The following is a 16992-nucleotide window of genomic DNA, read 5'->3' as shown; positions in this document are numbered from 1 at the left end:
TTAAAAAAATGAATAAGATAACTGTTAGCATAATCTTCTTAAACCATACTATTGATCAACTCAAACCTTGGATGTTTCAAACACAGTGCTAAGAGTTCTTTTGAAGAGAAATGACCACAGTAATTAAGGACATATAGTTTATCTTAAAATCAGTACCGTGCACACATGTTTATTTCAGCTTTATTCACAAATGCCAACACTTGGAAGCAACCAAGATATCCTATAGTAAGTAAATGAATAAATAAACCATAGTACATCCAGACTATGTATGGAGTAGAATTCAGTACTAAAAAGAAATGAGCCATCAAGTCATGAGAAGACATGGAGGAACTATACATGCAAATTACTAAGTGAAAGAAGCCAATCTGAAGGGCCAAATATTTTATTCCTCCAACTATATGACATTCTGGGGAAAAAAGATATGGAGACAGTAAAAAGATTAGTAGTTACCAGCAATGTGAAGTGGGGAGGGTAGGAAGGGAGATAAGGATGAACAGAAAGGGCATAGAAGATTTTTAGGGCAATGAAAATACTGTTTGACACAATAATGATGGATCACGATACATATTTGTCCAAATCCAAGAGTGAATCCATATAATTTGTAATTACGGACTTTGGGTAATAGTGCTGTGTCAACTTAGGTTCGTTAATTGTAACAAACGTACCACTCTGGTGGGGGTTGTTGATAAAAGGGCAGGGTATGCATATGCGGTGGGAGTCAGTATATGGGAAATCTATGTACCTTCCTTTCAATTTTGCTGTGACTCTAAAACTGCTTTAAAAAATTGAAGCTAAAAAAGAAAAAAAATCAGTACTGCCAGCCGCATTACAAAATGTATCCATCAAGGAGAAGGACAGCTTTAATAATGGTGGATCCTCAGAAGCTTAACAATTAGGCTGACTTGGCAGAGTGAATGTGGGCCAATTTTTAGCCAAGTGTTTTCTCATGAGAAAGACAGGAATAAGGCATATTTCCCGTCATACTTCCATGGGCTAATGGAGGGAGGTACAAAGGGATACGTTCCGTTCTCTTCAACCAGCAAGAATGAAGAAAAAAACTCCTTAGGGACTTCCCTGGTGGTCCAGTGGTTAAGATTCCGTGCTTCCAATGCAGAGGACATGGGTGTGATACCTGGTCACGGAACTAAAACCCCATATGCCAACAGCGCAGCCCAACTAAGTTTTCTGAAAACATCTCACAGAAAATGCATATTAACATTTAGGACATCACATCTTTGTAACTCTTAGGCACCTAAAGTCACTCGTTTAAAAACTTACTATTTCAAAGTTACTTAAAAAAATTCTTTTTAAGGTTTTGGCTGTGCTGGGTCTTTGCTTGCACACGGGGTGACATGCCTATGGCACGCGGGGCCTCCGTTCCTCAAGCAGGGCTGAACCTGGCCCCCCGCCCCAGCCTCTGGACCACTGGGGAAGTCCCTACTTTGGTTATTTTGTTAAAAGTAATGAATTTTTATCCATGGACACCTACTTGTTCTCTATAGCTACATTTTTGCTATTGTTGATTTTAAGATTCCATTGATATGTAAAGCACTTTATTTAGCAAAACATATGCTACTCTATGACACTGCTACTCTATCTGATACTCTGCGGGGAGGGGGCAGAACTGTACCTGCAGTGAGAACCAAATGCAATGGCGGTAGGAATTTAGGGTGAAGTCTAGACTTGTCAGTATCAGGGCATGGAACAAATGAAATGTAATTTGGCTAGCACCTTGCATGCCAAGGGAGAGCCTGCAGTCACTGAAGACACACTTTTAATGTATTACCTGGAGCACAAGACACTCATTGGTTTCTCCCAATGGGAGTCATGCTTCCTCCCAATGCTTCAACTTCTGACCTTCTTCAGAAGGCAGGCACATTTCTGATCTCATATATGATTACTGTATGATAACCAAATAATATGAAATCACTTGGCCATTTATGAAAAAAAGATGACTAGTTTTGCTTACTTTCTCTACTTCAGTTCAGTCCAGTCGCTCAGTCGTGTCAGACTCTTTGAGACCCCATGAACCACAGCACGCCAGGCCTCCTTGTCCATCACCAACTCCCGGAGTTTACCCAAACTCATGTCCATTGAGTCGGTGATGCCATCTAGCCATCTCATCCTCTGTCGTCCCCTTCTCCTCCTGCCCCCAATCCCTCCCAGCATCAGGGTCTTTTCCAATGAGTCAACTAATGATCTCTGTTCGTTTCCAAGGCAATCCATTCAATATCACGGTAATCCAAGTCTATGCCCCAACCAGTAAAGCTGAAGAAGCTGAAGTTGAATGGTTCTATGAAGACCTACAAGACCTCCTAGAACTAACACCCAAAAAAGATGTCCTTTTCACTATAGGGGACTGGAATGCAAAAGTAGGAAGTCAAGAAACACCTGGAGTAGCAGGCAAACTTGGCCTTGGAGTACAGAATGAAGCAGGGCAAAGGCTAATAGAGTTTTGCCAAGAGAACGCACTGGTCATAGCAAACACCCTCTTCCAACAACACAAGAGAAGAAAGACTCTACACATGGATATCACCAGCTGGTCAACACCGAAATCAGATTGATTATGTTCTTTGCAGCCAAAGATGGAGAAGCTCTATACAGTTGGCAAAAACAAGACCAGGAGCTGACTGTGGCTCAGATCATGAACTCCTTATTCTCTACTTGGCCATGTTCTATTTTGTCAACTGAAGATTATTTGTCTTATGTGACCAACTTTGGTAAAAATCCACAGTCACAAAGAAAAATGAAACTTTTTCAAGGGTAAAGAAATCTAAATAGCAGATTTAGTTTTCAGTGCTGAATAATACCTTTTGGCAAAATCTGAATTTGCTTTAGAATATTCACTTTAGAGGCAAGGGCAAAAACAGAAAAAGGAAGAAAAAAAGGAAACAAGAACATCATCATACAACAAATAAATAAAACAAGACAAAAAACAAACAAGACTGTCCACACAGACAGAAAACTTCTCCACGACTGCCTCAGCGCACCGATGCTGCCGCTAAATGAGAGCCGTGAGCCAGGGTATTTACTGCCAATTCATCTTCTTGATTATTTTTTCAGGTCAAGAAAACTATTACTCCTGATAAAATGTCTAATCTTTCTCTGTACAGTAGACTACCTGGTCCCTTTGCAAGCTCTGCCCTCCTCTGAAATTCTCTGGTTTTCTGTAAGTCTTCTGAGAGAAATCCCTAGAATAAAATGCAAATGCTGTGTTGACTACCTTGGTTGGAAAGCAGAATAAAACAAAGGGATAAGAAGTATCTGACAGTCTGTTTGAAGTATCTCTTAAAACCAAGCCCTCAAACCCATAGGCAGTAGTCAGTATTCATAGGTAGTAGGTAGTATTCAGAACATTACACCCTATGAGCTCATTCAATAATTTTAGCAGAATAGAACTGACTTTCAGCTGCTGTTTTTTCAGACAAAAGACCTGTTTTCTTAGCTTTATGTTTGTGTACAGTGTAATGATACTGAAAAAGTAAAAACATCGTCTGACTCCAAGAATATTCTGCTGGACACAAAGATGATGTCTCTACAAAAAGTGTAAGGCAAAGGTACCTGCAACTTGGAGTAGTTCTGTAATCCTACCACTGGCTTTTATGACACAATGAACCACAAGACTAAGTTTATGCTGCTAGAACTCCAGCATGGAGCTCCCTCTTTAAAACATGAATAATTTCAGGATATTTCAACACATCATTTTAAAAAAGATCTAAAAAAGAGAAAAGTTTTTTAGTTCTTTATTTCTCTTTCTGTGTGTGTGATAGTCACTCAGTCGAGTCCGACTCTTTGCGACCCTAGGCACTGCAGTCCGCCAGGCTCCTCTGTCCATGGATTTCCCAGGCAAGAATACTGGGGTGGGTTGCCATTTCCTTTATCCAGGGGATCTTCCCAACCCAGGGATTGAACCTGGGTCTCCTGCCTCGCAGGTGGATGCTTTACCATCTAAGCCAACAGGGAAGCTCTCTTTCTGCTGCTACTGCTAAGTCACTTCAGTCGTGTCCGACTCTGTGCAACCCCATCCCTGGGATTCTCCAGGCAAGAACACTGGAGTGGGTTGCCATTTCCTTCTCCAGTGCATAAAAGTGAAAAGTGAAAGTGAAGTCGCTCAGTCATGTCCGACTCTTCGAAACCCCGTGGACTGCAGCCTACCAGGCTCCTCCGTCCATGGGATTCTCCAGGCAAGAGTACTGGAGTGGGGTGCCATTGCCTTCTCTGAGACCTCTTTCTACCTATCTTCAAAAAGTTCCCATTAGGATGTGCACTCATACTATACATGCCAAACATCAGTTCCTTATTATCCATCTTCCTGATGTTTATCACATTTATTTTCCTTCATAAAATGGGTACAAGCTTATCTTAGAGTAGCATGAATATTTTTAGGTAGATGGCACAAAAGAGAAATGTTTCTTTCCTCTCTCCCTCTTCCTTTTATTTATACTAGACCTTTGCAGGCATCTTCTACTTTGGCTTCAATTTTTTACATTCAGAGACTCTGACAGCACACTTAAACTAATGCTTTCTAACTGTGGTGTTGGGGAAGACTTAAGAGTCCCTTGGGCTGCAAGGAGATCAAACCAGTCCATCCTAAAGGAAATCAATCCTGAATATTCATTGGAAGGACTGATGCTGAAGCTGAAACTCCAATACTTTGGCTACCTGACACAAAGAGCCAACTCATTGGAAAAGACCCTGATGCTGGGAAAGATTGAGGGCAGGAGGAGAAGGGGATGACAGAGGACGAGATGGTTGGATGGCATCACGACTCAATGGACATGAATTTCAGTAAGCTCCGGGAGATGGTGAACGACAAGGAAGCCTGGTGTGCTGCAGACCATGGGGTCGCAAAGAGTTGGACACGACTGAGTGACTGAACAATAGCAAATTAGTAATTTCTGACCATGGTGATTGGTAATCCATGACGCTAGCAGCACTGGGTCAGTTCTCTGTGAAGTAATATGGAAAACGATGGTGGTCACAGGGAGCACCTGCCGGAAATAATGCTGCCCTCTTACTCTGGCACATTCAGTGGAGTCATTCCCATTTAAAGAAAATGCAGGTGGGTGAACAAAAAGAAGTAAATTGAGATTTTGGTGGCTACTGTCCTGAAGTCTCTAGATCTAAGCTTCTTGCTGTTCACCGTTCAGTCACTAAGTCGTGTCCAACTCTTTGTGACCCCATGAACTGCAGCACGCTGGGCTTTTCTGTCCTTCATTATCTTCCTGAGCTTGCTCAAACTGATGTCCATTGAGTCAGTGATGCCATCCAACCATCTCATCCTCTGTCACACCCTTTTCCTCTTGCCCTCAATCTTTCCCAGCATCAGGGTCTTTTCCAGTGAGTCAGTTCTTCACATCAGGTGGCCAAAGTATTAGAGTTTCAGCTTCAGCATCAGTCCTTCCTTGAATATTCAGGGTTTATTTCCTTTAGGATTGACTGGTTTGATCTCCTTGCTGTCCAAGGGACTCTCAAGAGTCTTCTTCAGCACCACAGTTTGAAAGCATCAATTCTTTGATGATCAGCCTTCTTTATGGTCCAACTCTCACATCCATACATGACTGCTGGAAAAACCATAGCTTTGACTATACGGACCTTTGTCAGCAAAGAGATGTCTCTGCTCTTTAACAGACTGTCTAGCTTTCTCCTAACTATTCTCCCAAGGAGCAAGCATCTTGGTAAATCTGATTGAAATGGCTCCCTTTGAGGTAACTTTCTGTACTCACTGCTATGCTGCCATTCACCACCTTCAAATACGAGAGATGGGGTTTGAGGAGGGAATCATTTGAAGGGATGTACACTTATTTTTAGTTTTTGGAGGGGATAAAGGGGTAGAGAGCAGAAAATGGAGCAGAAAAAGCCACCAATATAGGAAAACATATAGAGTGTATTTATTTATTAAAGATGGCTCAAAAATAGAAAGGATAAAAAAGGCCATGCTATCAGGGGTTCACCCAGAGGAATCCTGTTATAAAATATTAACAATTATTTGGGTAGGTAGTCTCATGTTTTCAAAATAACAACTTTCAAAAGTGCATAGTGTCTCAGAAACCCAGAAAGTGCCTCTGAGATCACTATACTAGGAAATGAAATGATCGCACCATCAACTTTTATTCCTCCCACCATTGTTACACAATAGTTGCCAAGTTGCTGACTTTGGTGTCCCGTTATTCAAAAGTAACACATGCAATGGGTCAGTTTACTGGCATTTATGAACGGGCTTTCGGACCTGGGAACGTCAGCTCCCGGCACCCCGGCATGGCTCTCGGACACCCTGGTGGGAGCAGCCAGTGCCTTAAGAGAACACCCAGAGTAAGAGATGGTGCTTTGAGGCCTAGTCATTCCACACACTCAGGTGTCTTTCATTTTTTAAAAAGTGAGATACTGCATTTTCCAATATTAAATGAAGTGAAATACTAACCCCTCTGATATTAAATCATAATGGCAGCAAAAAATTATCTTTAGTCTTTACATAGTCCTCTCCTTAAATTTAAATTAAATTTCTCATGTGACAAGGAGAAATACCTATAATTCTCATGGTTGCTTTAGTGTTTTTCGCCAAGAATTCCTTTCCTTCTCTGGTAGGATGTATTCAGTAATATCAATATTTCACCTATTATAATGCCAGAATTAAACTACACTGTATTCTATATACCAAAAAATGTAGCATTTATCCTTTTTAAAAATGTATATATATCCGTTTATTTGTTTGGCTACACCGGCTCTTAGTCGTGGCGCATGGAAGCTCTAGTTGTGGCGTGTGGGATGGATGTAGTTCCCTGATCAGGGATAGAGCCCAGGCCTCCCGCGCTAGGCACGCAGAGTCTTAGCCACTGGACCACCAGGGAAGTCCCTTTTCTTCTTTTCCTCCACTCCCCAAATTTCCTGGCTGTAATATCTGGTTAGATTTGGGTCTCTCAAAATCCTTTCCATTTATGAGACACTAACCCAAAGCTAAGCACACCTTGCCGACATTACTTTCTCTCTGTCTCTGTCACTCCTTTTTGGCGGGGCAAGGGGAGAAGCAAATGATTCAAAACTTTGTAAAGAAATTCTATATACATGATGATAATTTACCACAAAGATATTTAAAAATCCATCATCCTCTTGCACTCAAGGAACAATACACCGTTTAGCAGATTAGCAAATCAGGACCTAGAGAGATCTGTGACCCACTTCAAGCAGCAGAGTTAGCTGTCAGGCAAGGCCCAGAGAGCCCCTGTCCTGAGCCTGTGACTTCACCGCAATAGAGGAGAATCTGTTTGACGGTCACCATTCAATTAGTCATTTTCACTTCAGACACACAATTGCTCAATGGACATTATTAAACACTGGGTGTTCCTTGGGTTGAAATCATAATGGTTCTCAGCCAATTGAAACAGAACAAAAAAAAGAAAAAAATCAAAATTGAAAGTATGTCCACTATATCCCGAGGTGTTTATTCAGCCAACACTAACTAAATGTCTACTATGTGCCAAGGTTTCTGCTGAATGTGGAAACCAAAAGATAACTAAACATCCTCCTTGACATTTAGGAATGTGCCAATTAATTACTGAAGAAAAAATTTTATACTGCAATGTGATCAGTGATACAATAGAAAAAAGTATCAACTTCCATGGAAACATGAAAGAAAAACATGCTCAAAGGAGAAATTTTCATGAGTTTCCAACTTAAGTTTGAGCTTAAATGGTGAGGAGACTTTCTTCAGGCTCAAGTGGGAGGGGGCAGGGGACGGTAAAGACATTTTGCAATGCTAGACACTCTCAACGCTCAGTAGGCACAGGTTGAGGGAATACACACATGAAAGGAAGAACTGACTCTAGACAGTGGTGTGCTGGTAAATCAGCTCTCTGGAGTAAAACAAAACCCCTGATCATGTGGCGTAAGCACTCCCACTGTGGCCAATCTCAGACCATCAACACGACATCACTGATCACAGAGTTGGGAGGAGGTGTGCACCTTCGGCTCTTGCAACTGGTTTGAGTCACTTCAGCTCACTGTTACTTGCAGAGCACTCTGTAAGGATCTGTGGAGTGAATGAGCATATAAATAAAAGAAACAACAGATGACATGATTCCAGGGCCAGAACCAATATGGTCAAAGGCACAGAAATCTGAGAATTCATCGCCCTCTCAATGAATAAGAAGCTCTGGGAGGTGTAGCAGGACAGCATGAATGCAGAGTTGGGCTGGATCTAGAATGCCAGGCTCTGAGGTCTGACTTTACTTAAAAGGTTACAAGGCATCATCACAAGCTCTTGAAGGAGCACTATAACTAGATTTATATTTTAGATGCACCTTTGGCCATAATCCCATAAGTCCACTTTTGCTTGCTTCGAAGTACGAACACAAATGTGAATGGTTAAATCTTTACAAGCAGTCCTAATGAAGTTTGGAGTCAACCAAGAGAGGCAAATCCATTTTGAAGCACAGTATACGTGTGAAGTCAGGTGTAAAGAAATAAAGGAGAAAATGGATTAGATGGTGTGTGACTGGCTCACGTCACTCTGGATACAAAGAAAGTACTTTCAAATACCACCAGGACACTCAACCCTCTTCTGTATTGTAGGTCTTTTTGTTTCAGAAATTTGGGCTTGTACATATATATTGCCTCAGATTGATGGCTTTACTTTTTGAAACGAGCAAGTGCTTTTCCAAACCAGACACCTTCCCCAGGAGCACATCTTACCTCGAGACATTGTCAGGGGAGCAGGCGGAGATGCTGGTCTCCATGCTGTCAGAGCTGTCCAGGCTCAGAGTATCAAAGGCCTGGTCCTTGTAGCTGTGATCTGGGTAGTGGAAACTGTTCAAGTAGACGTTCGATTCAGATGCTGTGCGGTTGTAAAATTCAGAAGACTTCTGCCTTTGTCCTTCACTCATCTGTTGGTGATTATATCCTAAGGAGAGAGCCATAAATATGTTCGTATGCCTCATTTTTTCAGTCTTAGATCTTCTAAAACTCTCAAACCAGCAACCCAAAACATCTGCCTATGAAGTTGGGGCCTTGGTCTAATTTGTTTTGAAGCCAAGAAGATCAAAGAAACAGCATCATGCTCAGGGCAAGCATGAGTTTCAAAGAAGTGGTCTTGTGAGTGATTTTTTTTTTTGTCAGCAGATCACTTGACACTCTCCTATGCCATTTCTACACCTCAGCACAGCAGAGATACTACATCAGCTCACATAGAAACCCACACACAAAACCAAAACAGAAACATAATTCAAGACTCGAATCCTCTAACAATAGCTGGGCTTAAGCAAAGCAAGATGACTTCTTCTTTTTTTTTTTTTTAATGGGTGTGACTTTTTTTAATTGTATAATTCATTTATACAGAGAAATCATTTGACTTCTTATGACAAGTGACACGAGGCTCTTAGGGCATTCACTTCTTCAGTGGTATTCCAGTTTCAAAGGTACTTGATCTGGTCATAAAACAGCAAGTAGATCATCTAGGTGTAGGATCTGAGAAACCTGTATCACTAACATTTCTACTTTGCTTAATGTTCCAACTGCACGTTTTTCTCATTCTTTTTTTTTTTTCAAATCCCCCTGTCTGCCAATTACTTATTTAAAACACTCAGAATCAACAATCCTTCCAATAGTTGTGATCAGCCTAATTAGTACATTTTTAGCTCTCTTCCTTCTTCTGCCTTAACCACCAGCCTTCAGCTAGTTGGTGATGACCGCATGAAAGCAGGGATCACATCCACAGGAGCAAAAGTGCCTCTAGTGAAGCGGCCCTCCTCACCCTGGTGCCTGCTTGGCTGGCACCCCAGGCCACAGGCTTTACTTTGTGCTGTTCTACGGCTTTCTTCTGGTAGCTGCTTTTGGGTATCACAAATCGAATTATCTTCTGTTTTAATTCTCTGTTTACCATGTACTCAGGAATCAGGAGGCATAGTGATAAACGAATCCCTCGATTCATTAAAATATGTTCTTTAGCCAATACAATAGTTCACAATCACTTTCTCCCAGATCAAATGTACTACCAGGCCTGTTAAGACTATATATTTGGACCATCTGGATTTTCCCTGTTTTCTTGTACCCTACCTACCTTTCTATGAGGTTTTTAATTAGTAATGAAATGACCAAAAAAACAGGCCAGAAGGCAAAAGAAGGCAAGTGATTCCAAACTGCTTCCTCAGCTGTTGATTAAACATTTTCATTTAAAAACAGATGCCACATCTGTGATGCTTCAACAAAACATTATAGACCAAAACTAAATCTATAAAATGATTTGAGTTCCATGAGGGGTTTCCATGCCACTAGTTTAGAGCAGTTTAGATACTGAAGTTAAAATAAGTTAGTTCAGGTTAAGGCATTTCTGGGAAAATAAGTTTCCTTAATGTAAGATGTAATCATAAATTATAAAAACACACACATATGTAAAAACTACATATCACTTTGATAAGGAAAGATGCAAAACACAAAAGCAGACCATGAGGCTTTAGAGAGAACAGCATCAATTATAATGATTAATGCATAAAGCATTACAAAAGCATTACAAAAGCGTGGAGCTTGTGCCTTTTTTTTTTTTCAATCTTAAACATGGCAAAATAATTCATTATTCAAATATTTACCTTTGATACTTGAACTTTTGGAATTACTAACTGCTCCTTTTAAATTGTTTCCAATTATTCATTATGGAAAAGGGAGGGACAAAAAATACCAGAGATTATTTGAAAAGGTCACACACAAATCTTTCTTTACACTTTTAGAAAAGGCTTGTTGGCAAAGAGAACTTCATGCTGGCACCAATCACATGGAAGACATTTCCTTGTTTTAGTATGAAAACCAAATCCCTAAAGGACAACCTTGTCATTTAAAACAGAAGAATTGTCTCCTTGATGATGACCTGTCACAACCTCCCTTCCCTTCAGTTTCTTCACAGTGAGGAGAAGCTAGTTCCTGTAACGCGATTATGTAAGTATGCCCTGCTCCTCAGATAGTCCAGGATTTTTTCCCCAAATGCATCACAGAATAAGAGCATGAACTTACCACCTGCAGGGGAGGGAGACAGGAAACTAAAACGACTCCCAGGTTTCCGAGTGTGGGCACAAGCAGCTGCTGTTACAGTCTGCGCTGCTAGGACCGCAGCTGTGATTTCCCCAGGTCGCCTCACTGTGTGTTTTATCTCATTTTATTTCTTTGCTCTGTGTCTCAGAGAGCCTCCCATCATTCCGGTGACAGGATAACACCCTGCATTTTCAACTTAAATGAAAGAGGCTGCTGCTAGCAAGTAGCTTCCATGGCAGGATTTTAGTTTCCTGTGGATCCAATATGAGTGGGAACATCCACCTTAAGCAGCCCCTCCTTTCCCCCACCACCAGCAACACTTTACTGATCACAACAAACTCACCTGTCACCTGGCTTAGCCTCCTCCTTCCTGAGCAATTCCAAAAAAACAAGTGATCCCTGAAATTACAAATAAGGGTATGGACCTCTCCTTTGTGACCCTGGAACTGCACCAGCGTGATTCCTAGGAGCTGGTTTTGGGATCCAGGCTCTGGCCTGGCCATTTAAAGGTACAGATACTTTCAACAGAAGGATACGATTGGGGCTCAGGAGACGGAGGAGGGTCAGGCCCAAGGATGGCTGCTGGCGTAGTGAAGCAGCACCAGGAGAGCTGTGAGCCGGATTAAGCCTCCACTCAAGTGTTGGTGATCAGGGAGGGGGCCATACATGTCCTGTTCAGCACCGAGTCCCATTTGTTCAGTAATCAGATGTCACAAAATAAAAGGTCACTGAGTGAATTAATAAACTTCAAATATACTAGTGACTAAATAAGGAAGTGGAATGCATCTACTGTTTCAGGTGCAGCAAAGTAAGTGGATTGGGGGAAATGAGACTTTCCGAAATCCCTGAGATTGCTTGGTTTTTGTTTTTCTTTTTAAATTATGTGGCAAGAATAATATTCAGCAGTGGGACAACATCTAAAGAGTAAAACGGGCCTTGTAAATACTCTAAATCCTTCTTGACTGGACAGGAATGGCTGTTTGAATTGGGTACTTTACAAAGTTTATAAAGTAAGACCTGGTAACACCTGAGGCTGGTCACTAAGCATAGTACATACATGGAACCCAAATCAACTCAACATTCTTCACTGTCCCAGAAGAGCCAATAGGTTGGATGTGCAAGGCCCATTTATTATTATCATTTTTAAAGTACCAATCCCTATGAATTCTGGCTAATTGCACCTGAAAAGCCCTTTGTGAGTTAACCACTATGGGATATATAATCTTGCTAATGTTTTCTAAATGTATCTTATATACCTTAAAATGGTTATCTGGGCCTTAATACAGAAAATGCAATGACCTAAATTTGTAACATGGGTTTAAGAGGATAAAATTAATCAGTATTTCTAACAATTTCTCACCTGCTGAGAAATTCATTCTTCCTAACCATAGTCCACAGCCGGAAGATGAAAGTGCAGGACAAGTCAGGAATGAGAAAAACGACAGAGAAAGGGAAAAAGATACAAGATCAAAAAGGGTGACAAGGGGACAGGAAAAACACACCCTTCCAACATGCAGTCATTGACAGTGTTAGTACCAGTACCAGCTTGACAAGGGGAGATACTCATATTTTTAGATTAAATTTGAGTTTATAGAGAAGAATTCAAGAAGTCAGCAAAACAAAAACAAGCTTCTGATACATGCATACAGTCAAAAAACGATTTGTTATAGAAAAAAAGAGAGAGAAATCGTCATACATGTTCAACCAGAAAACAGGGAGAATAAAAACAAGATTATATCTATAAAACAATTCTTGATTCCAAGAAGATGCTAACAAATAGCTTTTTAAAGTTAAGGTTTGTAATATGCCATTCAACGATTTGAAGCACAGTTGATCCAACTTTATAACAAATCAGTTCTGTAATGCCCTGCATTACTATCACCTAGCCACATAAGAATCATTTGTTCTAGCCAGTCATTTAGACAGTTCTTCACTCTATACTGGGTTCAATCCCTGGGTTTGAAAGATCCCCTGGAGAAGGGAAAGGCTACCCACTCCAGTATTCTGGCCTGGAGAATTCCATGGACTGTATAGATCATGGGGTCACAAAGAGTCAAGACATAGCTGAGTGACTTTCACTTTCACCCTATACTAGGTTTTAACGCTTAAATGGAATATTAGGAGCCTCCTAAATCCTTCCATCCTCTCACATAGCCTGCTTTATTTATACCTGGCCTTTATAAAAGAGAAACATCATATCTTACACTTAGTCTATACACAGTACAAGCCAACTCTTTGCTTTATCTAGATACTGAGTCTTATGAAGCAATGCTTCCGAATCACTCATGTTTCCTGCATGATCTGACCTTGCAATAAAAAACCAAGACAAAGAGGGTCATGCAGCTGCTTGTGAGTGAACAGCCGCTGCACGAAGCATTGTGTTTTTAGCAAATGCGCAACAATTTCCCTCTATTGTGTAAAAGAAATAATCATTAGACTAAAAATCCACCATTGTACAGTTTTAAATCTGATCATTTCTTAAAGATGACTTGACATGACCTTTTACTACTTGCTGGAAACAAAAGCACCACAAAGGGAGGTTGTCATACCTTTCTTGGACTTTCCTGCATTGGACAGAAGAAAAAGGACAAAGATTTCATTCATTCTAAAGCTTACAAAGGAACGGTTCACAAGTTGTACAAAAGCCAATAACCATTACCACTTTAAGAGTGGAGCTCCTGGGCTCTTTGCTTTAAACTCTGCTCTCAGACCTTTGTTTGCATGAGTCACACTGTCAGGCCTATCACAAGGGTGCTTATTGAAGGAAGGCTTATACTTACACCATTGTCCTTGATGGATCCATTATGAACAAGCAGCAAAAAAACAGGTCATTTATGTTAATAGTGTAAGTCATGAAAATGATAAGGTCTATTTTATTTGAGTTCATGAAAAATGTGCAAGGTCCATTTCAAAGCCATGGACTTTTTACTTGGCGTTTGCTATTTTAATGGCACCAACAACTGACAGTGGAACAATTCTAAATGAAATTATGATTCATCCTTCCTAGTCCTTGTGGGCCACCTGTATGGGTTTAGTAGAAAATGCTGCCAACTTTTACGGTCTGTTGTAGCTCTAAAAACTGCAGTCCCTACCCGCTCCTCCTCTGGGTGGGGGAGTCAAAGGTGGCAGGCTGGCCTCACAAGATATATCACATCCTCTTATCAGCACACACATGATGCTTCTCTATTTCTTTGGGAACTGTCTCATCATCATGACATGAAACTCTTTAGGAGGAATACCACCCAGAGCTGCAGTAGGGAAGGACTGAGGCTGAGGGCCTCTGGGATGCACAGAAGACCTACCAGTGAAGAACAGGAGCACAAAAGAGGTCAACGACAACAGATTTGGCAGATGGTACCTAATGTGACCTAAGGGAACTGGCTCAGTTTTTTCTCCATGAACCTAACATAGGGCATCCCATTATTTGAGGGGAACACAGATGAGAAAAACCAAGACCAAACATCCCTTCAGTTTCACCATATTCTCACAAGAATCCTCTTAAATGATATTGTTTACAGCCCTTCATTTTCACAAGTCTATTTGGTGTACAGGTCTAGTGTTTCTTACTCTCTATGTTAAGGAAAAAAATTTCAACATAAAGTATGTGTTGTGGCCAATCTGAACTTTGATGTCTTCAGCCAGTGGGAAAAATATTCAAAAAGAAAATATCACAGAAAAATGTTTCAACAGAAAATAGACTAGACCCACAAGTGAACAATAATAAATGAGAGCCAAATATACTCATTTATGTTTAATTATTTATAAACTATGGGATATTTTTAGTTTATTTATTAAGAAATTATGACAAAAAAGAAGTTAAGTCAAATGCATTTTATTAAAATAAATAAAACCTCTCATATATTATAAACCACTTTTATGAATACCATAACTTCTATTAACTCTTAAATCACACTGGTAATGATATGAAATCCTCTTTCAAGGATACGTATATATGTATGTACATCTCACTTAGCCACACACACATACACATTATGTATACATGCATATATATACACCAGTATATAAACATATTTTTGATGGCAATAGTGACTATTCTCTGGTGACATTAGCAAAGATGCCAAGCATCAGAACTGCATCCTGGCCACCTTGGAGGGAACAGCTTCAAAACGAACACGTTGAGAGGAAAGATGCCCATCATCCTGTCAGCATCCCACTCACATCCTGGGCACACCTCCAACACTGCGTTTACATTTGATTGAAATTATCAGTTATGTTTCTGTCTTCCTCATGAGACTAGGTACTTCAAGGACAAGGATCATGTCATTTATTTGCATTTTTGCTACCTAGCACCATACCTGCTCAGAAGTCAAGGCCAATATAGGTTGACCTAAAGCCCCATTTTAACACAATAAATCTAATCTTCTTCACAAGAAGCTCACCTCTGGAATTACCTTAGAGTATTTTCTTCTAGCCGTACACAGACTGCTTAAGAATCCCATTAGAAATGCAATGTATTATTTCAAAGAAATAGAACATGCTGAGAATCCAACTCTACCTGAAACCTAACAACCGCATAAAAGTTCAGCCCACATGAGAAGGCCTGAGGAAAGTCTGCTGGGCCGCTGGGCCTCTGTGTTAGCTCAGTGAATCTTTAGCTCAATGAGTCGTTCCTCCAGTGGGAGAGTAGCTCAGCCACAAACCAGGGGAGCGACTTAGCCAAGTGCCCTGGTAATCTGTCAGGATCTCAGGCATCTTTTTTTTCTTTCTTTCAATCAGATAAGAAGGTTAGTAATTCTCTAGGGGCCTTTCTGAATGGAGAATTCCAGTGCAATTATAAAAAGTGTCATGGGTATATACCAGCCACGTGTGCATATAGGAAACTTATCTCAATACAACAATAAGGAGATTTATATATACATTCCCCCCTAAGGGGACACATTAAGAGTAAAATTGATCGAATCACTTTGCTGTAGAGCAGAAATTAATACAACACTGTAAACTATACTTCAATAAAATTTAAAAAATAAAAATAAGAAAGTGACATTTAGGACTTTGGTTGATCCCCTGCCTAATGACCCCCAATTCTGTTCTGATTCCCTGTCCCTGAGAAATTCTAATGCTTGACAAAGGGCATGACCCCGGACTTAGAAGATACCTACCTCTGAGCATCCTCCGAGATTCTGAGTCTTTGGTCATGGTTGCTAGCGAGTGGGGGAGCACGCTGCCACAGCTGTTGCTCTGTCCCAGGGGCAGGTGGCCCTGTGAGAACCAGGAGGAAACAAGTCAGGCAAGCTGCAAGCCCAGTGGTCCTTTCGGACACGGCCACATCACTGTTTGCCTAACTCCTGATTAAGCGCAGAAGGCAGCCAAGGCAGGTCTTTGCAACCAATGTACTGATGCTAAATGGGACAGACCAGTTGCTGTCACTTGCCCAGAACTTCGCAGCAGCCTCAGCGTCACAGCCGTTCCTCCACAGGGAGCAGTTCCAGAAGCGAAGACAGATGGGAAAACACTGTCAAACCCACCTTCGAGAAAAACTCAGAAGCCCTTCATGCGCCAGGGGCAGAGGGTGGATGCAGGGACAAGAACGCATGCACGTCATGCACAAGGACAGAGGCGATCCACACATCACAAGGGCACCAGCTTCCATCTGCTCCTAGGGATTAAGTGGGCTAGAAACTGGAGAATCCTACTAGCTGTCCCAGTGGTTTTAGCACTCTTTTAAAATAACAAAATCCTAGGGTAAAACATTCTGGGAACACCAGTTTATAAAATAGATAAAAAACAAAGTTATTCTGATTAAGGGCAAGAGAAGGACTCCAACGTCTGTCCCACTCAGAACCTCCTTCTCTCTTGCCCTTGCCTTCATCCTGCCATGACCCTTCAGGCAAGTCAGCAGAACAGGAGCGAGGGCAACTCAGGCATCACACCACATGGGCTGACATTCTAGCTTCAATGCCAACCAGCTGAGGACACGGGGGCCACTCACCTAGCTTCTTTCCACCTCAGTTTCTCCAT

The 16992-nt window shown here is 41.1% G+C and overlaps 1 protein-coding gene across 13 annotated transcripts in view; it reads right to left on the bottom strand.

Annotated features, from left to right (window-relative positions):
• The window catches only part of PHLDB2 (pleckstrin homology like domain family B member 2), a 239121-nt gene that overhangs the window by 11047 nt on the left and 211082 nt on the right, over positions 1-16992 (bottom strand). For 9 of the 13 annotated variants that reach the window (XM_043449068.1, XM_043449062.1, XM_043449066.1 and 6 more), the window contains 5 exons: positions 16134-16233; positions 13563-13577; positions 12374-12394; positions 10578-10613; positions 8689-8896 (listed from right to left, as the gene is read on the bottom strand). In XM_043449068.1, the coding sequence (XP_043305003.1) occupies positions 8689-8896; positions 10578-10613; positions 12374-12394; positions 13563-13577; positions 16134-16233 (380 nt within the window). The remainder of the gene's footprint in view (positions 1-8688; positions 8897-10577; positions 10614-12373; positions 12395-13562; positions 13578-16133; positions 16234-16992) is intronic. The other 4 variants (XM_043449063.1, XM_043449074.1, XM_043449069.1 and 1 more) reach the window with 1 other exon arrangement.

This window comes from Cervus canadensis, chromosome 27 (assembly GCF_019320065.1).
Source record: "Cervus canadensis isolate Bull #8, Minnesota chromosome 27, ASM1932006v1, whole genome shotgun sequence".
NCBI classification, from domain to species: domain Eukaryota; kingdom Metazoa; phylum Chordata; class Mammalia; order Artiodactyla; family Cervidae; genus Cervus; species Cervus canadensis.
Note: the sequence above shows the minus strand (reverse complement) of the source record. Positions and strands in the feature narration are given on the sequence as shown.